Source organism: Paramormyrops kingsleyae, chromosome 13, assembly GCF_048594095.1.
Source record: "Paramormyrops kingsleyae isolate MSU_618 chromosome 13, PKINGS_0.4, whole genome shotgun sequence".
Classification (NCBI taxonomy): Eukaryota; Metazoa; Chordata; class Actinopteri; order Osteoglossiformes; family Mormyridae; genus Paramormyrops; species Paramormyrops kingsleyae.
The window spans coordinates 15104047-15132033 of NC_132809.1; the positions used below are offsets into that span (position 1 = coordinate 15104047).

Sequence of the window (27987 nt, forward strand, 5' to 3'; positions counted from 1 at the left end):
TAAGTTGCTATTTTAGTAGCGGGATAACACCCAATTCACCTATGACTTCCACATTCACTGAGCTGCAATGTGTTTCCAGTTACTTGTACTCTTCTAGTAGCACAGTGACTCTGGGTAATACTCTTACATCTCACCTCCAGTGTTGAGGGTTCTAATCCCACCTCTGCTGCAAGGGGGTTGATGTGTTCCCCTGCTGTCACTAGGGATATTTCCATTTTTCCTTCCAGTCTGAAGATATGCAGCTAGGCTAACTGTATGGACGTACCTTGTAATGGCCTCCAACACTGGGAGAGGTGTTGGTGTGGCCAGTAGGGGGAGCCCATCCTGTGGTTGGTGTGAATCCCAGTGCAGTGAGGGGAATGCTGTGCTGTAAAAATGGTGCGGCACTGGGGATGGGATGTAAAACTGAGACCCTGACTCTCTGAGGTCATAAAAGATCCCTGGGCATCTTCCAAAGTAGTAGGGGTGACACCCTGATATCCTGGCTAAAATTGCCCACTGTGGCCCTGTCAAATCTGGCCTCCTAATCAACCCCTATATCTAAGTGAATTCTCTCCTGCCCCCTTCACCAGCATAGCTACTGTGTGGTGATTGTACTGATGCAGAATAGCTGCCGTCACATTATCCAGGTGAAGGGCATCTTTAAAACTGCCATATAAATATAAACTTTTTCATTATACAGAAAATAAGCAGGGATTCTTTTTATACAATTTATTTTCAATAATTGGTATCAGATGCTCATGCCATCAGTACACAAGCTCCTCCAACTCCCTTGATCTTCTCCTCAGCCTTTCTGCTGAAGAACTTGGCCTTCACAATGACAGGCTGCTTGGGCAGTTTGCCTTTGCCCAACACCTTGAAATAGCCCTGCCAAAATAAAAGTACTTCATGAGCATGTGGTTCGTCATCCCTCTACACAACCTCCAACTTCAGCGGTACTTCTGCACAGGAAGATGGCAGCTCACAGCGGTACAGATTTGAGAAAAGGTTCCACAAAGAGCTCACATGTATTATATGTAAAAGGTAACATTTTCAGAACTGACCCATGGGAACTGAACACGTCTGAATGTTCTTCATTATTGACATTTAGTTCAACAGTTGCACTGCATGCATTTATCTTAGATCATGGTACACAGATATTCAAATACTACACTATACTAGTTCAGAAACCTTTTAAATAAAGGAACTTTGCAGATCATTTATTAATTTAGCCAGAAATAAGTATCTATAGGAGAATCTGAGTACAGTCATTTATGCACATTATGGAAATCCATGGAAAATATGCAGGTAACACTCCAGTATGCTCATGCTAAGGACAAAATAGTGCACAGCTGGTGTTAACACTAACTGTGGATTCAGGACACTACTCACAGCACGCACGACATCAATGATGGGTGCAGGGCCTTCGGGCTTCTTGCCGTAGTTGACCCTGGTCTGCTCACTGACCAATGTCCAGAGCTTGTCCAGGTTGATGGTTGGGCAGAACATTGTGTTCCTCTTCAGATGGTAATGTCTCATACCGACTTTACCAAAGTACCCTGGGTGGCTAGTTGGCAAGAACAACAAGATAAAAATCACACACGTGAATCTGAATCTGCATGGCTAAGTACCGAATAAATACTGAAGAAAAACTAGAACCAGAAACCAGGTTCAAATACAGACAAAAACATTGAGAAAAATTAAGTAAGTTGCTTTGTGCAAACTGATAATGCCCAACAAAGGTTATTTAATGCAAGGTATAACACAAGTGTCAAGGGGTCAAGCATGTCTCTGATGAACCTGATCTCCCTTCTTCACGGTAACTCGGCTAGCTAGATTTCACATACAGTAAATCTTTGTCATCTCGGCCATTTAAAGTACACTTAATCGGAATAACAACTCCTGAACCCACGGCTCTATTGAGTAACCAAAGGCATGCAGATGGAGGCAGTTAGCTATGTTCACTTATAACAGCAACACAAGTCTAGCGGAGTTATTCCGTCCAGAAACAGAGCGCTGAAACTCCCCAAATACAACGTTGCCACGAAAATGAGCTGAAATTCAGTGCAACATGCTGTGGGACATTAATTTCAGCTGCTACCCCGGGATGGCCCCCCGATCAGCACGGGTACCAGAGACACGCCGGCTCACACTTTCCCCAAAACCAGCATCACAAAAAGCCGCTTCAAACTCACTATTTGTCGAAGTTGATCCTGTGGTGATGCATGCCACCAGCGTTACCGCGGCCTCCGGGATGCTTCCTGTGTTTGCCTGGGAGAAAGAAGAGGGACAAGTCGGCTCTGTAACACAAGATCGCCGACACGCCAGCGACAGGGCGACCGCGCAAAGGACAACAAACCGGGACTCACCGACTCGGCCATGGCCGTGGCTGACGTGCCCCCGGAGCTTCCTGGTCTTGCTGTTCCTGGTGGGCTATTAAAAATTAGGAGGGAAAAAAAAATCACATGAAGGTACGGCTGAGGCCTCGCGTACATTTCTCGCGAAAGAAATCCACCGCGATCCCAGGTGGAGGAACGTAAAACCCGGTAAAAGCGCGGCGCAGGGCCGCTTCGCCATAACATGCTGCCGGCCTGAGAAAGGAGTATTGATGTACGTGTAACACGGTACAGCCCGTTGTCGACTACCCAGGACGTTAGGACGTTTTATCAATCTTCCGAAAAATTATATAATGTATATAAAAGCCATTTGCTTCTTTGAATGAAAAGCCGAGTTGTGTTGCAGTGTAGGCCAAATACGTACACCACCAAAACAGGTACGTGGGAACATTGTAATGAATACTTATTATTATAATTCTACCCGATCCACGACTGATTATGTTCTATGCATCATATAAAGCAATTCGCGTGTCCGTATTTGGTACTAAAACGGAAGATGATTGCCGATTTACTTCATAACCAAAAGCCAGCGGCGATGAGCAGCACTCACCATTTTCGAGGGCTAGTAGGAAAAGGAGCGTTATTTTAAAATATCGCGATTATATGCGAGACTTCATTCTTCGGGAATGCCGAAAAAGCGCGGGCGACACCCACTGGCCTGGAGAGGAAGAGCAGCTAAAGGTAATGATGAACTTAATGTGCTTGAAATAAAACGGTTCTGACAATTTAGGGTTTTTTATACTGCTCCTTAAGTTATTGATTCGGATTATCCGGCAAGCGTTTTTATTCTAGCGAAAATGCATGAAATATTATCCGGACTATTATGATGTGACCGGGATGAAAAAAGTTTGCATCCTCAGCCCATTATTACTGTAACATTAGCCGGCTATGTGGCTAGCAGCGTACCGTGCTGGAGATCGCACTGAATCTGCAGCTAACCGCGAAAAGATATTGCGTAGGGACTCACCCTTCTGTCGCTATGCCGTGTTCACTGGACGAAGTGCATAGATTAATTGTATGGAATATTTCAAAACTCGACTTATTTGGTGCTGGGCAATTTTAGATATTTCTGATAACTGTAATATAGATAAATTTGGTTTTCCGAAACGCGAAGTACTGTCCTAAATTGGCAATTGCGCACCTGGAAATTACATCGGTGAAACCAGCGTGCGGATATAGCATGTATATATATATATATATATATATATATATTTATATAAACAACATTTATTATCAGTGTATTTATTTATAACACCAATCCTTAAATACTATGTACGTTTTGTTTGTATAAGCACCTTTTCAGGTGTTCAGTGGTCCAGCGCAAGATAATAAAAATTTATGTTGGATAAAGTCAGCTGACATATATTTGATACGGATAAACGATCTCGTCTCTGGCAGAAATTAATATGTATATAAATGTAGAATAAAATTATAGATTTCATGTTGGTATACAGCCATTTCAAAGTATGAAGTGTGTCATTCAGGAATCTATCTTTTTATATAAAAGACCAATTTTTTTTCCAACCTGATTGTAATTAATTTGATTTGAGGAGTCTGGTGGCAAAATGAGCGGTACTGCAAACCGCGGCAGTGTGCAGACGCGCTGGGGCGGCCGGAGTCCGATGGCTACGGAGATCAGCTCGGGACTGCAACCACTGCCCTGACTCCTGCCCTGCTCTCAAGGTGAGATCCTCCACCTGCTCCTCCAACATCTACCAGATATGTTTACATTGGCTGATTCAGTTAAATGCATATTTCCTTAGTGCTTTTTAAAAGTCACCCTAAGGCTCAGGGTGGTATTAACTTTGCAAAACAGATAATACTTCAGAGTTCACAGTTTAGGTACTTCCTGTGGTGATGTGCAATCCATGTTTGTATATGAGGTCTATCTTTGATGTTAACACTTGAGGGTATACATCTGCTTGTAGACTGCTGAACAGAACAGGCTGATAATTTCAGAACGGAGATGCCTACTGAGATAAACACTGAGGATTCCCAGACTTAGTATTTGCACCCATGAAAAAATGCTGGTGGGGAAGGTAAACACATCAGTCCACGGCGGCATGTCTGACCAGAGTGCAGTGAACACGGTCATGAGGGGCTGCTGTGCATACAACCCAGCAGGCTGCTTCGCTGATTTGATTCTCACAGGAAGTCGGGTGTTGCTGCCTCAAATAGCTGGTGTCGCTCAGTCTATCTTTCCCTCCTTAGGTCCTGTGATGTCATCTACTGCTAAAAACAGGGTCATTTACTGTAAAAGTTCACAGAGCAGGTCCTCCTTTGGTTGAACAGGGGTCATAATGGGTTGTTGTGCAGCAGGGATCATAACAGGAACACCAGTGAAGTGAGTACGGTAAAGATGACGACAGCTGATCTCGTTTTCATTCATCCTCCGCATGTAATAAAAATAAGAATCAAATCAATAATGAGTCTAGATGATAGGGTTGGCTCTATTGACTGGTCTGGCCGACTCAGACTTTTCAACTCTTGGTACGTTTTCATTGTTTTCATTGGCTGACATTTGGCCATTTTGTTCTCTATGCATACTGCATTACTGTCCTTCATGTGTCTGTGTGTGTATAATGTATACTGTGTATATATACAGTGTATCTATATACTGTGTGTGTGTATATATATATATAGTGCATGCATATGTGTGTATTTATATATAATGCACAAGCATATTTTAAGTGTGTGTTTGTGTGTATCGCGTTAATTTACCTATATTTTGCATTGGATGTTATAAATACATATATACAAAAAAAACTGTACTTAAAATTTAAAATGCGCATTAAAGCATATGAATCAAATATCACTGTAAAGTTTTGCTCAATGCTCCTTTATAAATAAGTATACTGATTATAAATAAAGAGGAATTTAGTTTGCTGAGGGTTGTCTTGAGGGATATCAGCCTATATTGAGTTATGTTAATTATATTTAAATTACTTTATATGTATTATGTTTTATAAAGTCATTAATTTTCTCTAATTTAAGTAAATTGTTATTGCTGAAATGAAACATTTTGTTGAAACTTTGGATTGTGGGAATCTTAAAAATATCTTCCACAATGATAAAATAGGCCTATTTGTGAGTGTCTGCAAATGAAACATCCTCTGAAATAGATTAAAATAACCCTGATCTTCCTCCACGGACATGGTGAGCATTAAGTATTGACCACTTAGTAGCTGCATACATATTAATGCATTTTGCATGCAGCATCGGACTAATTAGACTAATCTTGGGCTGTCTCGCACGGTGCTTTTGCTTTGTTATGTAGATGAGCTTTTAAGGGAGCATTTTGTTTGCAATTCCCGTGGAATGCAAACTGACAGAAGTCTGGGGCTGTCCGCGCTCAGGGTTTAAGACTCGAGTTCCTTTACTGGCAGAGGTTACAGCCGCAGAGTATTTTGACCGGGAGGATAGAGAGAGGAGGCAAGAAATGAGCACGGTACAGCGTGTGGTGCAGGAGGGGGGGGGCGAGGGAGCCGGCGGTGCTGGCTTTGTTTAGAACGATGTTCTGAGCTCTCCTGAGGGGTTCTGGGCCTCTGGGAGGAGGGAGTTTGTAGGTCAGGCTGGGGAGCCATTTGCCAGGCAGTGGAACATAGTCGTTACAGCCTCCATCTTTAGCCTGCAAAGGCCTGGCTGTTTGGCTTCTTCTGAATGCCGCTTCTCCTACCTTTCATAAATATGAAACGGGCAAAATCTGTATCGTCCTTTCATTATCGAGTTTCGATTTTTATTGGCTGATACTGTATATTTTTCACGACTGTTGTTAATATGTTGTTGTTGTTGTTGGCTGGCATAAATTCACATTACCCGTGTATGTTTTGTTTGTCTTTCTGCTCTCGTTTTGCCATACCCCCCCCCCCCCCCCCCTCACCTGGGGACTTGTGATGTCTTAATTGACTGACGCCCTGAAGGACACCCTATCGGTTCATCAAGATCTAATCCAGTTCCCAGCAGCAGCTGACCCCAATAGGTGTATGACGCGGGGGCGTGCGAATTCGCGGGGGACGGAGGCCTCTCGTGCGCGCACCGGGGCGGGGATGAGGCAGGGCGGCGTGGCCGGCACACGGTGGCCCACCCAAATCCCCCCGTGTCTGTGGTGCTTACCGCTCTCTTAAATTTAGGTCACATGGCCTTTCATACCATTTTCGGAAGGGCTTTGGGGGATCTTTTGTCCTAGAAAGAAAGGAGGAGAGGGAAAAAATGGAATTATCGTCTTGGACCTTATTTTTCACAAGGCGGAATTAAAAAAAGCAACGTGCTCTATATCGAATTGATGGATTTGCCGGCGGAGTCGGGATCAGGCGCTGAAGGGAGTGCAGGGCTTCGAATGTGACATGTGGGCCCCCCCCGCTGGGGCTTCCTTCGGACGACCGGCTGACACGTGTGCTGTGGGCTGTTTCCCTGGGCAGGTGAAGCCTGCGGAGCGCCGCGGACGCCAGAGGCGTTTCCCCCCCGCCACTGTCCAGACATGAACTGTGACACGCGCTGGAGGACCTGGCTTCCGGAAGCCCAGATGGACAGGGTAGGTGTCACTTTGCCTGCCACTGCTTTTGACGTCTCGGGTTACTATTTAAGGGACATTTATCAGAAGCATAGCTTGACTTTTCCGTTTAATTACTAGTTTAATAATAAATGTGTGCAGTGGTCTGCATAATAAGAACTGAAATGAAAGATAATGAAATAAGAGATGGTAATTTTAAGACATTGTTGAATTTTTGGGACTTGGGTATGTGTCTGAGCTTTTCACATTGTCTTTTTTGGCTGGGGTAGTGCAGCTTGCGGTTTATTCACTGGATATTTTAGTGCTGGTAAGCTCATCATGTCAGGCATCTTTCCGTCCTGCCAGTTACAGCCAGGATGGGCTAATGTCCCCAATTCCCAGACTGCTGCCCAAATTCAGCCATCTTTGACTTTGCCAGCCCTGCTGGATTCCATCTTAATCCTCAGTGTTTGTTTTGTTAGCAACCAAGATGTGGTCTGTTTCACAGAAACAGATTTAGCAAGGTGCGAATGTCTTATCATCTTTTAAGTTTACATTCGGATAGCGATTCTAGCCTCCCTTTAATGTGTTTTTCAATGCTTGTCAAGACAGCTGAAGTGAGTATTTAAATGTAGGCAGGCTTGAGGAATGTGTTAAAAAAATCTGACAGCAATTCCCAGATGACGGCTGTTAAAATAAGACTTTGATTCCTCAGGTGAAATTGAAATCTGAGGTGTGCTAATGTGTTTTGGCAGCTCTACGCTAAGCCTCACCAAAAAAGCATTTTACTATTTTAAATTGCAGTCCTCTGGGATTGACAGTCAGATATTCTGTTTTACTGCTTTACTATCAGCATCTTCTCTCTCTAATAAAAAATTGTGATAAAATATTATTGTTATTGTAAATTAGCTACTGGCAAGTTATTTTTTATTTTATTGGAGTTAGCTAAACGTCAGATATGATCAGCCTAGATGTGGGAGGAAATATCAACAAAGGATACGAGGTTAATGGTGTTACTCTGCAACGTCCTATAACCTTGTGGGCACTTCACTGTATTATGTGTTATGTTGAGTAAGTCAGGATGCGACACAGCTGGAGAGCAGACAGGTGTGTCTGCCGGATGCCATTTGAATAATAATAATAATAATAATAATAATTTATATATATATATATATATATATATAATTTTATTATTTTTTTAAATCATTTTATTATTCTTTTATTATTATTATTATACATTTAATTTATACTGCACTTTTCATTAGAACAAAGTCTTAAAGTGCTGACATAAACATAAAATAAGATAATAGGTAGTTAATAAAAAAACAAGACAAAAAAACAATTTAAGAAGATCTAGCCCGACCCCCCCCATGTGCTTCCATCCACAGCTCTGTGCCGACTGCCAAGCGCCAGGAGGGGCGCGGGGCCTGTGCACGCTGTGCAACCAGCACCTGTGCTGCCGCTGTGCCAGCCTGCACCAGCACGCCAGCCGGACGGCCCCCCTGCCCGCCTCGGACATGGCGGCGCACCCCTCCCCCGTCGGTACGCTGCCACTCAGGGGCATACAGGCCCAAACCCGTCCACACACCACCATTTGCCCCCACTCCCCCATTTTCACACTGTCACTGTGGCTGCGTGGTCGTGCCGTTAGTCGATCTTATTCCTGGGCTACAGACCCCACGCCGTCGGTAGGGTGACACCCCAGGTTTGTAATCACTTTTTTGATACGCACTACACCAGGTTTAAATTATTTATTTATCATGTGAATAGTACCTGTTAGATGTTTATATGTTGATGTACGTAAGTTTGCACGGTAAAACTTTATATGACGGGGCACAGATAGTTAGTAATAACTCAGTAACTACTGAAGTACAAATCATGAACAAATGTAGTTGCTACTTGCGATAAAAGATGTGTCACGATTCATTAGTGATGCACAAACATGAGATCAGTATTTCACTGGTGTTATTCATGACTTGTTCCTTCAGCAGTTCCTTTACTACTTCCTGTAGTAGTTACAGATATAGTAACAAATACAGTCTGCTGCTTGAGATAAAACATGCATCACGGTTCATTAGTGATGCCTTCACATACGTTCAGTATGATCAATACTATATTATTTGTGCCCTGTCAAGTAAAGCGTTACCGTTTGCATTAGATAGTGCGTGTGTTGGGTTTTAGCCACTCACTGCTCGAGTGCTGAGAGTTAGTGGATGCATGTAGCGTACTACATCGAGAAATAGCTTAGTGGGTGCATGTAGCGTACTACATTGAGAAATAGCTTAGTTAGTGGGTGCATGTAGCGTACTACATTGAGAAATAGCTTAGTGGGTGCATGTAGCGTACTACATTGAGAAATAGCTTAGTTAGTGGGCGCATGTAGCGTACTACATTGAGAAATAGCTTAGTTAGTGGGTGCATGTAGCGTACTACATTGAGAAATAGCTTAGTGGGTGCATGTAGCGTACTACATTGAGAAATAGCTTAGTTAGTGGGTGCATGTAGCGTACTACATTGAGAAAAAGCTTTACTTTCCATGCAATACTGGAATGACCCAGCTGAACTTCAGACACTGGGGTCTGACAGGTGCCCGTCGTGCTGTTTGTATTCGTCTGCGAGAGCAGAAGCATCCGATGCCGGAGAGGGACGGGTGAGGGGCCGTAATTGTTTAGGCAGGATGTGGTCAGCCCTCAGCGTGAGGTGATCTGGTGTGAGGCGCCCCTACTCTACTGCACATCGCCCGCCACAGTGCGGCCCACTTTTTCGGTAGTGCATCTCCTGCACAAGTGTTGCTAGTGAGAATCCACTGCCAGTCAGAGCACGTCACATCGTTGTGGTTTCGCTCACACAGGATATAAATGCTGCATATCAGAAATGGCTTTAGCCAAGCATGTTGTCTGCTTTACAAATGAGAACCCCAGTGAGATTAGACACAGGGTCTGGTTTTTGGTAAAGAAATCTGAACTCTCGGCCTGCAAATACATAATTTGTGTTGCAGTTCATTTAGATTTTGTGACACAGTAGACAGTTTGAATTCATTTTCATTAAAAATGTCTGTTACAGGAAACAGTTACTTTTACAGTATTCAAAGAGTTGTAGTGTTCTGTTGGAAGTCCTAAAAACAGAGGTTTAGTGCTCTGGTTCTGGAGTTCCACAGTAACAAGTGCAGGTGTCCTGGTTTCAGACCCAAAGCAAAATGCAAGCACCTTATAGCTCGGTTCTGTAATACACAACAGATCAGGTCACACACCAGGTTCACCGGCATGAAATATGAAGTAGGACATGAAGCAAAGTCTGCTAAAATCACGTGTCAGTGTTTCTGAATATGGATAGTAATTCATCACGGCCTGTCGTCCCTCCCAGACACCAGCTGCTGGCCAAACAGACCCCCCCCATGCCACCTGCACGGACCGGAGCCCCTGGAGCTCTTCTGTGAGACCTGTGACCTCCTGGCCTGCAGCCGATGTCACCTTTCTAGCCACGTGGATCACAGGTGAGGTCTGCGGGGCTGAATGTGTGACAGTGCAGTGTGACAGTGAAAGACAGTCTCCACAACAGAGTGACTGTTCACCTTTGTCAAAGGTCCCACGCTCCCTAACCCAGATAGCACACATATGTTGAAATGACATTGATTCCATATCAGACAAAAAGGTTGAAACAACATTGAGTGTGTCCAAAATCGCGCACTTGCGTCAGTGTACTGAGATGTAGTGCGTAGTGCGCACTTCCTTCTGTAGTGCACACTACCATGGGTAAGTGCTGTCCTAAATGGAACACTAACGTTTTGCACTTACCAGAAGTGACGGACTAATATTTGATCGCGATTCTCCAGCGCGCCAAAATATCTGCCGTGTTTTGTTTACAATGAATTTCCTTGTGGTTTTATTTGCGTGTGTATAATCTATCTACGACCGGCTAAAAAACTGCTAACATTCATGTGTGCGAACTCTTCTAAGTCGATATAATTGCAAACTCAAATTATCTATAACTGCTGTCAGAGAGTGACAGGCTACACACCACAGTATACATCAGTAAAATAATTTTATTAACGTTACTTAGATTTATATGAAGCAGTTGCCTCTGCTTGGGCTTACATGTCTGTGTTGTTCGTCTTAATTCAACTCTGAAAACTTGCCGAAAGTCCGTTTAGTGCGAGTAGTGTCCATCATTCTGCACTGCGTTTTCTGGCCGTTTTCAGTGCACCATCCGGGTACTTTCAGTGCACTGAATTTTAGCTTAGTTGTCAGTGTGAACGCACTACACCCTAAAATCACGCACTAAAAGTGCGCAATTTCGGACACACCCATTGATCTTCAGTCTTTCACTTTATATCAACATCGAATCAAGGTTTTGCCACCATCAATTTTTCAATATTGAAAATCTGACCAAAAATCAATTCAGTTTCAACGTTGATAATTTAACACTGACCAAAATTCAACGCATTTAACTATAATTCAATGTTGAAACAATAACATAATGCTATCTGGGTTAAGCAGGGACTTTTTAACCCTGAAGTAAGATGAAGATGATGGATTTGCGTGCTCGTTGGCACAGTCTGGTTCATTTCTGTACCACAGCAGTATTTAACTAGTCATTCAGTTACTAGTCTTTCTCAGGCTACGACGTGCTGAATCATCTATGTAGTTATACATTCTATTGATCTTGAGCAGTGGATTCAAAACATGCTTTAGTGAGGTTGTTAGTACAAGCACAGCTCAAAAGTAAACATAGTTTTAAGGCCAGATACGTCCTTTTAATTAAGGGGTGAGCTGGAACAAAGAGCAGTTTGCATGTGGGGGGGGGCTGCCGGTTCCAGGATTCGGACTTAACACCGCCAACGTGAACCGGCTGCTCAGCCAATGCTGATAGCAGGATGCTCACTCGTGGATGTGTATTTGGCACGGTAAAAGTCTTTGTTGCGCTCAGGTTAGTCCATGTCGGGAAGGCCCTCCGGGATCAGCTCTGGCTCTTCGAGAGGCTGACGGCCCAGTTGGAAGACAAAAGGTCCGCCGTGGAAAACTCAGCCAAGCTGATCGAGTCCAGGTGAGCGGCGTGTCCGGCGGGCTGCTGCAGCAGGAATGCGCCGCGCGCCTAAACAAATGAGGCGGAGAGTTTGAAGCTGGGTCCTTGCATCGTAATATTAAGGCAAAAAAAAATTTAGGCAAAAAATTAAGAAGAATTCTTTCTCTGATTCCACTTCTGCTAGTGCTCTTAGCAGAATCACCCGGGATCACTGTAAAAAATGCTGTAGGGACACAGAAGACTGTCCAATCCACTCAGGTAGTCTTATGTCACCTTAACGAGGTGATTAGTCTGAGGGAATGTCACTTGCATAGCTTTAGCATGAGTGTCTGTAAGTGAAGCACAAGTGATCAGCGGCCATGGTGAAGCAGAGGGTTACCCGAACTCACCCTCATTCCCCTGGCTGCTCACAGCTAGTATGTGCAGTTAGTATAATTAGGTGCACTGGTTAATGATAGAGCTAATCTCAGATATCTCGGAAGTACCACGAGCTGACACTTGTGTAGACTGTAATTTATAGCCATTGAAGTCATTCATTAATTAGCTGCCATTTATAGATTCGGTCACAGAAAATCATACTTCCTTTGTGTTTTTTTTTTTCTTCCAGAATACATGGACTGAAGATCCTGCAGAGGAAGGCAGAGAATCAGATTAAAATGGCAAAGATGATTATAATGAATGAGCTCAACAAACGAGTCAACTTATTAACAGAGCAACTTAAGGTAACGTCATCTTTTTTCGTTTTAAATACCTGTGGTCCATATGGGGAGAAAAAGGTCTCGGAGCACACCTCAGGAATTCATCTGGTTCTTCTCGGCCGTCTCCCATGCAGAAGATGTCTGGCGACTTCCGGCAGCAGCTGGAAGGGCAGCTGCAGGGCATGGTGGAGCTCTGCAGCCAACTGGGCCAAACGCAGAACTTTCTCAGCTGGGCCACGTCCCACCACCAGAGAGGCCAGCTGCTCTTCAACAAGGAGCTGGTAGGCCGCCTACCGTCACGTCCTCCACGTCGTGGTCTGCAGGGAAGCTCCCGCAATCTGCTTTTCGTGGGAGATACACGAACGCTGGGCGTGATATCTCAGGGCATACGCATAAGGGGGAGGGGGCTGACCTCGCCGCAAGTGCTGGGACACGAGTGACGTCTAGTGCGCCACCCGTTCTGGGAGTGTCACCCTTTCAGGGAGATGTTCCTCCTTCCCTTTTCTTGCACTCAGATCATGTTCCAGATGCAGCAGTTGCTGGAGTCCCAGCTTCACTGTGACATGGAGACCCCTGTGAAGATCAAATTCAACTGGGATGCCAGCTTGTGGACGAAGCAGATCTCAACGTTAGGTAGGGTGTGGCGTCTCGCCACTGGGTTGCCTTGATGTCTTCTTGATGACTTTTTATGGAAGCGCTTGGGCACTTTGACAGGAACGCTCTTCTTCTCCAACCGAACGCAGGTCATCTGACAGCAGAGGGGGGGTTCCTTCCTCATTCCCAGAGGCTGCCGTGTTCCAGCCTCCTTAAGCCACACCCCCTTACCTGCCCCGCCCTCCCTGCTTCCCTGTGTCCCGGAGCCGTGGAGCAGGGCTGCGGCTTTCAGGCCTGCTTCCAGTCGCAGGCATGCTGCCCTGGCTGTGTGGCTTCCAAGGCCCACGAGCCCCACCCAGGCCTCCTTGTGGACCTCAGCCTGGGCTCCTCAGGACAGAAGGGCAGCTGCCACCCTCTTGGACCATATCCTGACAGGCAGCTGGAGCAGCCGTCTGCGAAGCAACCGGAGGAGAAGCAGCCGAAGCGGTGTCACGCCGGGTGCAAGCAGCGTAGACAGAAACCCGCAGCCCAGCGCTGCGCTCCTCTGCAGGGCCCCTGGGAGCCCGATGGTCCTCAGGCTCTCGTCACCCATGTGAAGAAGCTCCCCCAACAGCGTGCCAGGCAAACGCTGTTGCCCTCGGGGGATGCCCAGGCGCGCCGCCCCAGGGGCAAGCCCCCGGGTCCACAGCCGTCAACAGCCGTCTGCTCCAGCCTGCAACTCCTTCTGCAGTCTCCACATCAGTCCTGTAGGGGGCAGCGGCCAGGGAGGGCTCAGGGGTGGGTGGACCTGGACAAGTTGCAACTGGCTATGAGACGCAACGGGATGGGTCCAGGTGGCCTGCAGCCTGCCGGGAAACAAAGAACCGCAGAACCAGCCAGGGCGGGTCCAGACGGACTGGGTGCAAACAAACTGCAAGGGCCCCAGCGACAGCTGCAGACGCTAGCACCCCCGGCAGCGCCGGAGCGTAGCGTTGCCCATCAGGCCGAAGGGCAGCCATCACAAGTGCTACAGTCGCTTGAGAGCAACACCTGCAGCTCCGGGGTGAGTCAGTGCGGTTGACCGGAGCTGAGCAAGCCTCAGGCACCCACGGCTTCTCATATGTGTCATTGACCACAGCTCTCTGGCCCTTTCTTCATTGTCAGCTTCAAAGGGGGGGAGGGGTCTCTCACCCCCCGCTGTCTGCTGTGCTGCTCACAGCACTGCCCGTAACCTCAAGGCCAGTAAAATGGACAGAGAGCCATGAGCATGCCACGCGGCATGCACACCATGGGGGAGGGACTCGAGGTGCCCGTTTGTTTGCGGGATGGAGCGAAGGCACAATAGAGAGAGTGTGAGAATGATGACACCAGCATGGTGCTGCAGGAGGTGACAAAAATGGCTGCGGCTTTTGTTTGCTGTTTTTTTTTTTGTTTCAAGCACCAGGAAAGCTTTGAGTCAGAAAAAAAAACAGTATGTCAGGGCTGAGAGAAGTGTCATACCCCCCGCGCCCCCCCACTCCACCTCCCACACCCTTCTCTCACAGCAGTGTTTCCTCAATGTTCTGTTGTTTTCCCAACATTAGACAGGAAGCTAGCACTGCTGGTCACATTCCGCTGGCCCTCCGGCGTCCCCGACACCGGCTTGTGACCCCCCCCCTCCCGGCATTTTACTGCTTTTTCTTTCTGGACTGAGTGGCTGATCGGGAAAGGCGAAACCCCCTCCCCCATCCGCACACCGGAGCCTGGTTGTTTAGCTGTTTGTTCCCGCGCTTCTGCTACGAGCGGAAAGCCGTCTTACGTTAACGAGGCACCAGGGGATTAGCGCCGGCCGCTGGTTTGATTCAACTGCGACTCGTCCTGCTCCATTAGCGCCCACTTTCCCCCCTTCCTTTGCTGGCCTTGTCGTTAAATCCTCCTCCCTGCACCCAGGTCGCTGTGCACTTGTCAGCGATAGGAAAGACTCGGCGCAGGTACATGCGTCTCGGCTGCGACGGCCTCTGCGCAGCTGGCTGCCCCAGCTTCCCTGCTGTGAGCAGTGGCATGTTAGGGGAGCAGCGATGCAGATAAATGTTTTGTTTGTTTTTTTTTGATGATTTTTTCGTGGCAGGTTTACAGACAGCCTGTATTAATCATGGCATTACCAGGCTGGTAGGACGCTGAAGGCGCGAGAGGTTAGCCCTGCTGTGGTGCTCTTAAATTAATGCTGCTAGGCCAGGCATGGGAGGGGGGCAAGAGGCAGGGGGTTTCAGAGAGGCAGATTTCTGCAGCGTGACTTTCACAATGAGGCAGCTTAACCCTGAAGATGGTTTCGGTTCGTCCTGTGAAGAGCAGGTGCAATCGGGGTGGTGGGGGGGGAGGGGGGGCAGGGGTGTGTGTCTCTATTCCATGGTTTGTAGGATGCCCACTCCCCACGTGACCGTAACCCGCGTTTCCCATCAGGAATCCGGCATGTCTGTGATGTCGGCGCCGGCCCGCGGGGGCTCCGCCGCCGAGCAAACGAGACCGCCGGGACCACCGGCTGGCGCTGCCCCCGAGGGCCAGCCAACGAGGGCCGCCCACAGCCTAGCAACAGCAGGTGGGGAGCAGGGCAACGCGGCGGGCCAGGTAACCAACCACAGTGATGGAGCCAGTGGGGGGCAGGGTGGGGAAAGGAGGGAGGGGAGCGGGAATGGTAATTATCTGCTACGTCTGAGCCGTGTACAGCATATAGGGCATAAAAAAACGCTCGAAAAAACGCACCACTGCCTGGGACTACCCTAAGTCTGCATTACGGTGTCATATTGCCTTTAGGGCAAATATCTAAAAAAAAATAATATTTAAAATATTGGGGTTCAAGTTGCACTTGAACAGCTGGCATTCTGGCTACAGATGATGATGTGACAATGTCCAAGCTTATAAGAATGGCAAACACACTATTACTACCATGGGCAATGCTTGTGAAACACTGAGCTATGATAGCCATATTTTGTCAGAAACATAGGCTATAAGATTGAACTACAAGCCTTCTGTTATCCTACTTGTCAGATATCATCGATTACCGATAATACCATCTTTTCTCCCAGCCCCAATTAACTCTTGGAAAAAAAAAAAATTATGAACCCTTTGGGAATATTTGCATTTCAGTATCTTCTAAAGTGTGATCTAAATGATAACACAAAATGCACATTGGTTAAATATGCTGCGTCTTTACGAGGAAAGGATAAATGTTTTAAACACCTGCTATTCACAGTAAACAAATGGTTAAAAGTCAATGTTATTAATGGCAAATAGGGCTGTAATGGTCCATAAAGCCAAAGCCAGAGTGAAACATGACTTTTGAGTACCACTGAATCCCTAATGGAAAATTATGTGAATGTCTAGGACAGTTAAAGTTTTCCAATGAATTGAGGTGGATTTCATCCATTTGTCTATTCCCCTGACTCTAGACTGCTTCCTTTCCCTGCTCTTGAATCTTTCCAGTTTGATGAGCTTCAGCTTTCCTTGCGACATCTTCTGAAACTTCTTTCATTGAGGCATATTGTACTATAAAATAATTCTGGTGTAAAAAGGGCAGGTCAAACCTACACCTAAATTAATTAAAACATTTAACTCCAGTCTCTTTTCAAAAGGTCATTATGTTTGCATGCTGTTTCCATCAATGACTTTGTTTAAATCATTTGCTCGAACATAATATGGCAGTATAAGAGAAATAAGTTGTTGTTACATTAATCTGAATTTATTATTTTTCTGTATGGCTTAGATGAAGTTAAGATCTAATCAAGTACAAAAATCTAGAATTTCCAGTTGGGATCACGAACATATCAAAATCATGATGTACTAAAAAGAGGAGATTGATCTGGGGTTACTTAGGAATGGTGAAACTTTCAATATTTTCCTCTGTTCTTGGTGGCTTGTTAATTTAGGTACTCGGTTTTGACAATTTTTTGTAAAAGAAGCCGGACGCATGAATTAAAGCTCTGTAATGTGTAATGAACATATTACCAAGGAGTAGTACATGTGTTTTAATTTTTTCTATTCCCAAGGGACTTGATTCTGAAAGCTTTCGGTTAATTTGATCTTGTTTGTAGGCTGAACTGTGCAGACAGACTAAAGTCAGCTCTCTGAGACATTTTTAATAACCATACTTGCAGTTTGATGATGGGTTTATTATTATAGATAATCTAATCACATTCTGCTTAACAATATTTTTCAAAAAGAAAAAAATCCTCAAAACTGCTTTTATAACCACAGATGATGTATGTGAATGTGTGTACATATTAGGGATGGCACGGTTCATGAAAAAAAACCGAACCATTCGGTTCGCTTGTCTTGGTTCGGAGCATGCATGCATCGCACAGTTCGACGGTTCATGACATGCGCAATGAATTAAAGCTCTGTAATGTGTAATGGACATATTACCAAGGAGTAGTACATGTGTTTTAATTTTTTCTATTCCCAAGGGACTTGATTCTGAAAGCTTTCGGTTAATTTGATCTTGTTTGTAGGCTGAACTGTGCAGACAGACTAAAGTCAGCTCTCTGAGACATTTTTAATAACCATACTTGCAGTTTGATGATGGGTTTATTATTATAGATAATCTAATCACATTCTGCTTAACAATATTTTTCAAAAAGAAAAAAATCCTCAAAACTGCTTTTATAACCACAGATGATGTATGTGAATGTGTGTACATATTAGGGATGGCACGGTTCATGAAAAAAAACCGAACCATTCGGTTCGCTTGTCTTGGTTCGGAGCATGCATGCATCGCACAGTTCGATGGTTCATGACATGCGCGATGTAGCCTCGTGCCCCGTATGTGACGTCAGTGTGTTTCCCTTTCGCGTGAAAGAATAGGCTATATGCACAGAGCGTTGTGACGTAGTTCCGGTAAAAGTTCAGCCAGCTAAGTAATTTCCGGTAGCCTTTCGTTTGCTGCGTTTAGCTCGTGTTTTCGGCGTTACCACCGTCTCTGAAGAAAACGTTTAAATTTCAGCCAACCGATAGCACAACATCTGAACACTGTTGTGCGCCTTTGTTGTGTGACTTCATTTAATGTGCGGTTAGGCACTTTGTTAAAGAAAATTAAGTTATCTGTGACAAAGCACTCCAGTGAGTGTCATGCCTCGATCGTCCGCTCTTCCCGTGTGCCACGCCCCCTCGTTAACCCTGTGTGGATTCCCCGTGTTTACCAGGTGTTCCTGATTGTTGTCAAATTTGTCATTACTCCATTGTATTTAGTCCGCGTTTCCATTTCTTTCTCCAGTCCGGTCATTATATTGCAATTCTGCTTTACCGCTCGTCTGTGTTCCTTTTGCTCATTAAACCCCGCATTCCCCCGATCCTAGGTCTCCTCGCCTCTGCTTCCCCGGTCAGCGTTGTAACAGTGAGCCTGCTTCCATGCTGCAATGTGAACATTTGCCATGTTCCTAAAAATTCTGTTTATTGCAGTGTCTGACCACACAGACCTACAGGCTATTGCCAGATGATCATACTAGACATATCAACTGGACATATTTTGAACTATTACAGATTGATGTCTTGTACATACACAGAAACTGGATTTTATCGATTACTCAAGAACATTCAATATAATTAATACCAATTTTTTTCACGTTATATATATATATATATTTATATATATAACGAACCGAATCAGGCATAATCAAGATAGGTGATCTATCATTTTAACGATCCCCAATTAAATTAACCCCGTGGACCGGACAAATACAAAACGAATGATTAAACATTATATGCGTCTCTTTTTGTATGTTTTCTAAATAAGACCGCGTGCCCATACCCAACTGTAATAGCGATTAAAGCGATCCATTCTTTTAGCATTTATGTTAAGGCAAGACTTTTATTTTATTACTGTTCTGGGATTAATAATGTTTAATAATTTTAATAATGTGCTTTAATAATAATGTGCTTTAATAATGTGTCAAGTCAAATTCAGTTTATGCATGATTACATGATATAGCTTTTTTAATACTGTATCCTAAATTGTGGATAATTAAGCTATATATCATATGCTGAAGTACATTTCTGGAGTGTTAAAGATTAAAAGAAAAAATAACAAGAACCGTACAGAACCGAAAACCGTGACCCTAAAACCGTGATACAAACCGAACCGTGGGTTTTGTGCAGTGTTAATTTTGACAGCAGATTTCAATTTAGTTTTAGTCATAGTCTTTTGACTAAAATGCAATTTTAGTTTTAGTCATATTTTAGTCATCTGTTTTGTTTTAGTTTTAGTCTAGTTTTAGTCGACTAAAAAGCATAAGATTTTAGTCGACTAAATCTACTGTAGATTTAGTTGACTAAAATATATTGGGTTTAATTTAAATGTAATTTAGTTAAACCGTGGTAATATACAAAATATTCTAACTTAAAATTAAATAAAGCCAAGTCTCATTAAATATGTGGAATATCGTCTTTCCATAAAAACCAAAAATTAGATATGCATTGTTTAGAACTTGCATATGACATTCTTCATTCTGTAAAGCAAAAGTGCAACTCCAAATTATTTAAAAGAAAAACTGTATTTGGCAGTAATGCCATTGCAAATACTGCATGACCTGAAAAAATTACCTTGCAGATGTCGCTTTAGATTTGTTGTATTTTTACCAGCGATTTCCGCTCCACACGGTTTACACAAGGTCTTGTTTGTCTTGACATCAAACGTGAAATTATTCCATATATCTTCTCTTCTTTTTCTCCCAGCCATTGCCATGTCATTTTAGTTTAAGTCAGACAGACACCCACCAATGTATGCAAGATGTACTGTCGCATCTCGCGTCGCAAGGTGAATCAGTATCTTAATTTTCCAAATGTGCGTGTGCGTCTCACCGCGCCACGCACCAAGATTAATTCTGATTGGATCATTTCCAAAAACGTCCCTCACTCACATTTTCGTCTCGTTTTTATTAGTTAACGAAAATGTCAATATATTTTTATTATAGTTTTCGTCATCATCACTTAATTTTTATTTAGTTATCGTCTCGTTTTCGTCAGTGAAAATTTGTCGTTGACGAAAATTATAACGAAAATATTTCGTCAACGAAATTATCACTGGTTTTGTGAACCGTGCCACTCCTAGTACATATATAACTGTATATATACAGTTGGTCCTCAATTTATGCGGGTTTCAATAGTGCAAATTGAAACATATGAAAATCAAAAATATTTATAAAAATAATCAAGAAGGCCCTAAAAAATTATGTATAACAACTATCTACATAGAGTTTGCATCATATTGAGGTATTTTGAGTAATCTATATATGATTTAAAGTGTATAGGGAGATGGGCATAGGTTATACTCATTATTGGGGGGGTGGGAACCAAACAGCCATGAAAGTCAAGGGCTGACTGTAGCGTTTTATCGATGCATTGGTTTTTATCATGTTGACTCAGATCAGTATTTTCTACGGACAGGGTCAGAGGAGGTCAGCAGCGGTTGGGCCGAAGCAGATCACTCCCTCCACCCTGAATGCTCATGGAGGGATTGCTTTTCTTTGTTTGTCTTCGCCGACCTCTTACAAGACAGAGTCAGGTACAGAGCCTCACTGACCCCTCTAGCAGAAAAACCACCAAAATGCGTGGTAACCTGAAACAGTTCAGTAGCCAGTATAGGAACAAAAAGTGTGCGTAATAGAAATGTATCAGTGTAGTAACTGCCTCAGACGAGTCCTACTGTTAATCTTACTTTACAGTAGTTTACAGTGCCTTGCAAAAGTATTCCGAAAATTAGATGTTGTATGTTTTACAGAAAACCGAAAGCTGGAACATTTTGCTTATTACACCTTTAAGTCTTTGGCAGTAGTTGTGCTCTGTACGCTGGTCTGGTCTGGCCTCACCTTGACCTCACCTTGGATTATTCATGGCCTCTACATGACCTGAACTGGCCTCACGTTGGATTATTCATGGCCTCACCTTGACCTCACCTTGGATTATTCATGGCCTCTACATGACCTGAACTGGCCTCACCTTGGATTATTCATGGCCTCACCTTGACCTCACCTTGGATTATTCATGGCCTCTCTTTGTCTCCTCCTTGGATTATTCATGGCCTCTCTTTGGCCTCTCCTTGGATTATTCATGGCCTCTCTTTGGCCTCCCCTTGGATTATTCATGGCCTCTCTTTGTCTCCTCCTTGGATTATTCATGGCCTCTCTTTGTCTCCTCCTTGGATTATTCATGGCCTCTCTTTGGCCTCTCCTTGGATTATTCATGGCCTCTCTTTGGCCTCTCCTTGGATTATTCATGACCTCTATTTGGCCTCCCCTTGGATTATTCATGGCCTCTCTTTGGCCTCCCCTTGGATTATTCATGGCCTCTCTTTGTCTCCTCCTTGGATTATTCATGGCCTCTCTTTGGCCTCCCCTTGGATTATTCATGGCCTCTCTTTGTCTCCTCCTTGGATTATTCATGGCCTCTCTTTGTCTCCTCCTTGGATTATTCATGGCCTCACCTTGACCTCACCTTGGATTATTCATGGCCTCTCTTTGGCCTCCCCTTGGGTTATTCATGGACTCTCTTTGGCCTCTCCTTGGATTATTCATGGCCTCTATTTGGCCTCCCCTTGGATTATTCATGGCCTCTCTTTGTCTCCTCCTTGGATTATTCATGGCCTCTCTTTGGCCTCTCCTTGGATTATTCATGGCCTCTCTTTGGCCTCCCCTTGGATTATTCATGGCCTCTCTTTGTCTCCTCCTTGGATTATTCATGGCCTCTCTTTGGCCTCCCCTTGGATTATTCATGGCCTCTCTTTGTCTCCTCCTTGGATTATTCATGGCCTCTCTTTGGCCTCTCCTTGGATTATTCATGGCCTCTCTTTGGCCTCTCCTTGGATTATTCATGACCTCTATTTGGCCTCTCCTTGGATTATTCATGGCCTCTCTTTGTCTCCTTGGATTATTCATGGCCTCTCTTTGGCCTCTCCTTGGATTATTCATGGCCTCTATTTGGCCTCTCCTTGGATTATTCATGGCCTCTCTTTGGCCTCCCCTTGGATTATTCATGGCCTCTCTTTGGCTCCTCCTTGGATTATTCATGGCCTCTCTTTGGCTCCTCCTTGGATTATTCATGGCCTCTCTTTGGCCTCCCTTTAGATTATTCATGGCCTCTCTTTGGCCTCCCCTTGGATTATTCATAGTCTCTCTTTATCCTCACCTGGCTTCTCCCTGGATTGTTCATAGCTTCCCTTTGGCCTTTCTTGCATATTCATGGCCTCTCCTTGGCTTGTCCTGACCTCCCCATGGCCTCTCCATGTTATCCCTCACATATTTCTTTCTTGCTTGGACATGGTGTGGAGGGATAGCTTTTTCAGGGTGCTGTGAATCATCCACCCTCTGCTTATTGATCCAAAAATGCTTTCTGGAGTCTGTCCAAATAGTGCTGAACCTTTTCCTAATCTTCACATTTGAATCATTTTATCTCTCATTTCTTATTTTCAGTTTATTTTTCTCATTTAACATCTAACAGTTCATCTCTAAATCGTTTTTTTTGTTTGAAAAATCTCTTTGCTGGGGCACAAGTAGAAAAGCAACATTAAATATTTATGCATTTTAATATGTTGTTCTTTTATCTCTTGTTTGAATGTTTGAAGTTTATAACAGATATTTATTTTTAATTGAAAACGTAATGAGTTACATGTTTTGTTGCTCTTAATTTTTAAGGGCAAAAGACAACTTTTACAAGGCACTATATATTTATCTGAAGATTTCTTTGCGGGTCATATTATTCTGGTCATATTATGTCATATAAAATGTTAGGGAAATTAAAAATAGTTTTTAAAGTTGTATAAAACATCACCCTGTTTTGCAAAAATATATTTATGTTGTATTGAATGCTTGTATTTTTCACTAGGTAATATTTATGCATACAAAGAGACAGGAACTGAAAGTAGACCTGGACCAAGATCCCAGGACAGTAGCAGGTATAACTGGATATTATTTTCTGTGCATTCAAGAGCCAGGAAGAGGCTAAAATAGAACATTCATCTCCACTTCTACCGTCTCTCCAAACACTCTAGGGAAGCATCGTCACTCAAACGTCCCCGAGCCACGCGCATACGGTCGGAGCGCTCGAAGGCCCGAGCTACGCCAGCAGTGAAGAGGCGACGTGGCCCTCATCCAGATCCCAGGCCTGCAGGGGGCGCTGTTTCTCCAGAGCTACTAGAGTGTTCAGCTGCTAAGGAGTTTGTGGTGCGATTTAGGTTTTAGTTAATTTCAGTTAAATTGTTGTTATTCTTTATATAAATCAGCTTGAAGAACTGGAAATTAAGTCTTTTCTTTACAGCTGTCCATCTTCCTAATTTTTGTGACTCTATAACTCTTTTATCACCATTTCAATAAGTAATATATATTTCCCTCATGCATTTCAAATATACAAGTAATATACTTTCCTCATACAGTAAGTAGATAATGATGAAAAAATTTTGTCTGTTATGGTAAATTATGCACGAGACATGCAGGGCTTGTGCGTGCAATGAGGCAGGTTGCATGCTGCAATGATTAACACATTCTGCATTAACCTTTAGAGAGAAACATTTTTACTGTATGTTCAAGACTCCGAAGAGTAATATTTATGGATCTATAAATATGTTTCCCGTTTTGTCATGACTGTGCTGCCACAGGTATCAAAACACTATATTTGCTTTATACTTGTGATCTGTATGGTTCTCATTTCCTCTTTCACACATGCTTTTGCTGCAGGGAGGACGCAGAGAAGGAATGATGAGCACAACTAGCACTGAGCTCACAGCCAACAACACACCGCTACTCATGCAGTGTGAGAAAAGGGGACCAGAAGAGGAGCCCTCACCAACCCTACCTGAAACACAGACTGACCCAGAATCCAACCCAAGACCAGAGTCTGAGACAGAGGCATGCTCTGAAACAGAGCTAGAGATAGAATCGGAACCAGAACTGGAATCTGAGCCAGATTTAGAAATAGAGACGGATCTGGGAGCTCTGCAAAATCCAGAGTCAGACCAGAGTCTAGAGTCTGAGACACAGCCAGACTCAGAAGCAAATATGGACACAGAGCCGGACCTGGTGTCTGCTCAGCAGCTGGAGACAGAGGCTGATCTGGAGTCAGGGGTACAGGCAGGGTCACAGTCCAGTCTCGAGTCAGAGACTGATCTGGTGTCAGAGCTACTGCCAGGTTCACAGTCCAGTGTTGAGTCAGAGCCTCCTCTGGAGTCAGTGATATCAGGGCTACAGGCAGAGTCACAATCCTGCTTAGCATCAGAACCTTTTCTGGAGTCAGGGTTGCAAGCAGAATCACAGTCTTGCCCAGAGTCGGAGCCTGGACTCGAGGCAGGGCTACAGACAGAATCACAGTCCTGCCTAGAGTCAGACTCGGGTATGGCGGTTGAACCAGAGCGCCCACCAACCAGAGAGTTTGGTGACCACGCAATGGCAGAAAACAGCCCCACTCAGGGGCATGTAGAGATGGAGAATGAGGACTTCTGTGGGGTCTGCCTGAATGGGGGAGACCTGCTATGCTGTGACCGTTGCCCCAAGGTCTTTCATCTGCTGTGCCATGTCCCACCTCTCCTCAGCTTCCCCACGTAAGACCTCAGTCCTTGTTCCTTGTCTCGCTTTTTCTTCCTCTCCCAGCTATGTCTAATACACATTCTTCTCCCTACTGGTGCATTCCTGGCATTTTATGGCAAATCTTTCTCTGCTGCCCCCTAGTGGTGACTGGGTGTGTACGCTGTGCCGGGATCTTGAGCAGCCAGAAGTAGAATATGACTGTGAGAATGTGCGCTTCTGTACCAGAAATGAGGGCAAGGCTCTTCAGCATGGGCTGTCCGAATGTGACTTGAGGGTGAGTATACAGACCATTAGCTTGCTCAGATAGCCTCTGCTTTCGTCGACCACAGGTGGAATAAGGACACCTTACTTTGTGGCTCACATCTCCCATTGTGATCACATTCTGCAGAAGTGTGAGAAGCTGACACTGTCCATCTCCTGCAACATCCTGAGTGCACCTTTCCAAGAACCAGTCAGCCCACTGGTACGTGACTCCCTGGCGCATGACCTCAGCCACGAATGGGACTAACTAGTATCTAGTGCACTAACCAGTATCTAATCACATCCAGCCAATGTTTGCACCACCCAAAATATTTGCAGACCATTATGTATGTTTGCAGGGAACTGAAAGCTGACTTGATAGTAGTGGTTTGTTTACTGATGCTCCCTGGGTTACGATGGTCAATGTTAGGATCTTTTGACATTGGTAAATGTTTTTCACTTTCCGTACATTATTCAATAAATTACATGAGATATTCAACACTTTATTATAAAATAGGCTTTGTGTCAATGATTTTGCCCAGCTGTAGGGTAATGTAAGTATTCTAAGCATGTTTAAGGTAGGCTAGGCTGAGATGTGTGTTAGGTTAGGTGTTCTATATTAAAATGCATTTTGACCTTATGATATTTTTGCCTTGGGGTAGTTTTATCAGAACATAACCCCATTGTAACCCGAGGAGCTTTTGTAGTTCATGGAACCTCAAGATAAGAAATTTGAGATTTTAGAGGTCTAATTTAACTTTGACATGTTTATTTCTCTACCCCAGGCTCGGCATTATTACCAGATCATCAAGAAGCCGATGGACTTATCCGTCATCAGGGCCAAGCTGACCAGAAAGAGCCGTCAGCATTACCACACTCCTGAGGAATTTGTGGCTGATGTCCTTCTTATGTTCAGGAACTGCGCAAAATTCAACTACGTGAGTAGAAGTGCCCCGTGTCTGAAGCTGGTCAGGTGCGCCCTGATCTCAGACCTGGGGGTTCTGACCAAGGCATCCTGTCTGTCTGATCTTCTCAGCCGGATTCAGAGGTGGCCCAGGCGGGCCGGAACCTCGAAGAGTTCTTCAGCTCCAAGCTGAATGAGATCTACCCCGACAGAACCTTCCCAGCCCTGGAGGATGACTCCGACAGTGACAGCTACGAGGAGGTCCACAGCGTGGGAGTGGCTGGCTTCCCTTGGCCGAATGGGAAGGAGCATTGCCACAGGAAGAGGAAGAGGAGTCACTCCCTCAACTGGAGGAGACATCATTTCTGAAAGACTCCTCTTGGGTGTCACATATGTAGATATGGGCAGTGTGGTGTCCAGCTTTTCTAACCTTTCTCATGATATTGTTTAGACTTGACCTGAGGCATGAGTGACACATTTTGAGTGGTCCGCAGGGCATTTTTTTTGTACGTAGCTTTTTAATATATTTAAGATGATTGCACATTTAAAAAGCGATTGTTATTTTTAACTGAAATCCTTAAGCTGGGGATACACTGCGAAAACTGTAACGCTGCAAATCCAGGAAGCACTTGAAATGCTATGTTGCAGAGTCATACTGCTGGTTACATTGTGTAATATAGAGGCCAAAAATTTCACTGCTTTCTGCTGCCCAGTTCAATTCAAACGTGTTTCTGTAATTACATGAATTGTTAGATTGACAAACCTGATTCCCTTATTCATTTTTTAAGATAATTTTTTTTCCCTCTAATCGGCTTGCTTTTCAAGTCCTGAAAAAAATATCTCATAGCTGAATGATGAAGCAACGTGAGTAGTAGTTTTAAATAGTAGTTTTAAATAACCACAATCAATAAATCAAACCCAGCAGTATTCAACTACTAGTACAACCTTGCAAATGATACATGTGTGTATACAATGCATAAATATCAAATACACACACACTCCGTTCCCCGTCCAACTTCCTACTATCAAACAGATACATGTCACCTTGGACAAGAAGGCCTGATTATATACAGGAAGTAGAATTTGCATTGTTTGATCAATTGATCACAATGGTTACCAGTTTGAAGCCTAGATTCATACGTTCATAAACCTTTTATGTCTGGTAGTGCTTGCCAATACTTTTGCTACTTCAAGAATCACAAATTTAATATCATTCTTGAACTATATTGTCATGTTTATAGATTGTATATATTCATAACTTTGGTAAGCAGTGCCACAGGCTAATTTTTAAATGTATTTGTTAAATGCTGCTCTTCTTTTGTAGAGGATCCTCATCCATCTGAGTGTGATGCCCAGCAGTGGGGCCTTGAGGTGGGGGGGTTCATGATTTCCTGCACTGAGGGGGGGGGATGAACTGCACTGGCTTTCTGACAGGGGCAGTACACATCATCTCTGAAACAGGCCCTGTTTTTTCCAGAAGCTTAGAGCCCCCAAAATGGGTTTCTAGGCTGCCCTGGTGCATTTATGGAATTAATTAGGTTACATTTGACCATTTTATTACACAGATGCAATTCAGGGGATCCATGCTGTAGCCATCACACAAAAAACTGGTCAAATCAAACTGGTAGCAGTTGAGGGCTTGTCTGTTAGCTGTATGGACAGTGAAAATGCTAATTACTCATGTTATGATCTGCTTATTCATGCTTGCTTCAATTAGCCAAATATTTACTGTGGTAAATCGTTTTTTTTTTCTCTCCACTGACCCACATAAAACATGCCCTGTGTAGTAATGAATAACAGAGACTGGTCTTCTTTAATAACCTACATGAATTACTGAAGTATATGGTCATGTTGACTTAGTTTGGCACGCTAATAAATTTACTCTGGATGGTACGCCACTGTCTTTAGATTGGTCTATGTTCCTAAGTGTTTGGGTTTCAGTTCTTCACTGTCACTCCTCATCCTTCTCCTCCTACCATGTTACTTCAGTTCTCCAGGAAGCTGCAGTAGCTACATCTCGTCCATTATAATAAAGATTAATGGAACTACATCTTGGAATTTTGCTCTAAATGTGTCATTTTTATTTCAGATTCTGTTGCATCTTATTACTCTTTATTCTTTGTTGTTGTTTTTTTTGAAATTCTAA

General features: G+C 44.1%; 2 protein-coding genes across 7 annotated transcripts; one reads left to right on the forward strand and one right to left on the reverse strand.

Annotated features, from left to right (window-relative positions):
* Positions 1-696: 696 nt before the first annotated feature.
* rpl27a (ribosomal protein L27a) lies at positions 697-3016 on the reverse strand. The gene is made up of 5 exons (XM_023822813.2): positions 2926-3016; positions 2349-2412; positions 2175-2250; positions 1372-1546; positions 697-867 (listed from the first exon to the last, which is right to left on the reverse strand). The coding sequence occupies exons 1-5, from the start codon at positions 2926-2928 to the stop codon at positions 739-741; spliced, it is 447 nt and encodes a 148-aa protein (XP_023678581.1). The 5' UTR covers positions 2929-3016; the 3' UTR covers positions 697-738.
* Positions 3007-27899, forward strand: LOC111849699 (tripartite motif-containing protein 66-like). Of its 6 annotated transcripts, none has more exons than XM_023822806.2 (19): positions 3007-3056; positions 3929-4058; positions 6794-6906; positions 8253-8406; positions 10228-10357; positions 11791-11907; positions 12494-12608; positions 12719-12865; positions 13100-13217; positions 13328-14220; positions 15597-15761; positions 20571-20688; positions 23004-23073; positions 23170-23341; positions 23852-24711; positions 24839-24971; positions 25086-25160; positions 25723-25875; positions 25974-27899. In XM_023822806.2, the coding sequence occupies exons 3-19, from the start codon at positions 6853-6855 to the stop codon at positions 26208-26210; spliced, it is 3711 nt and encodes a 1236-aa protein (XP_023678574.2). In that variant the 5' UTR covers positions 3007-3056; positions 3929-4058; positions 6794-6852; the 3' UTR covers positions 26211-27899. The 6 variants fall into 6 exon arrangements, with proteins under 6 accessions (XP_023678574.2, XP_023678572.2, XP_023678571.2 ...); XM_023822804.2 differs by having other exon boundaries at positions 3036-3056; positions 3926-4058; XM_023822803.2 differs by lacking the exon at positions 3007-3056 and adding an exon at positions 3068-3557 and having other exon boundaries at positions 3926-4058.
* Positions 27900-27987: the final 88 nt, after the last annotated feature.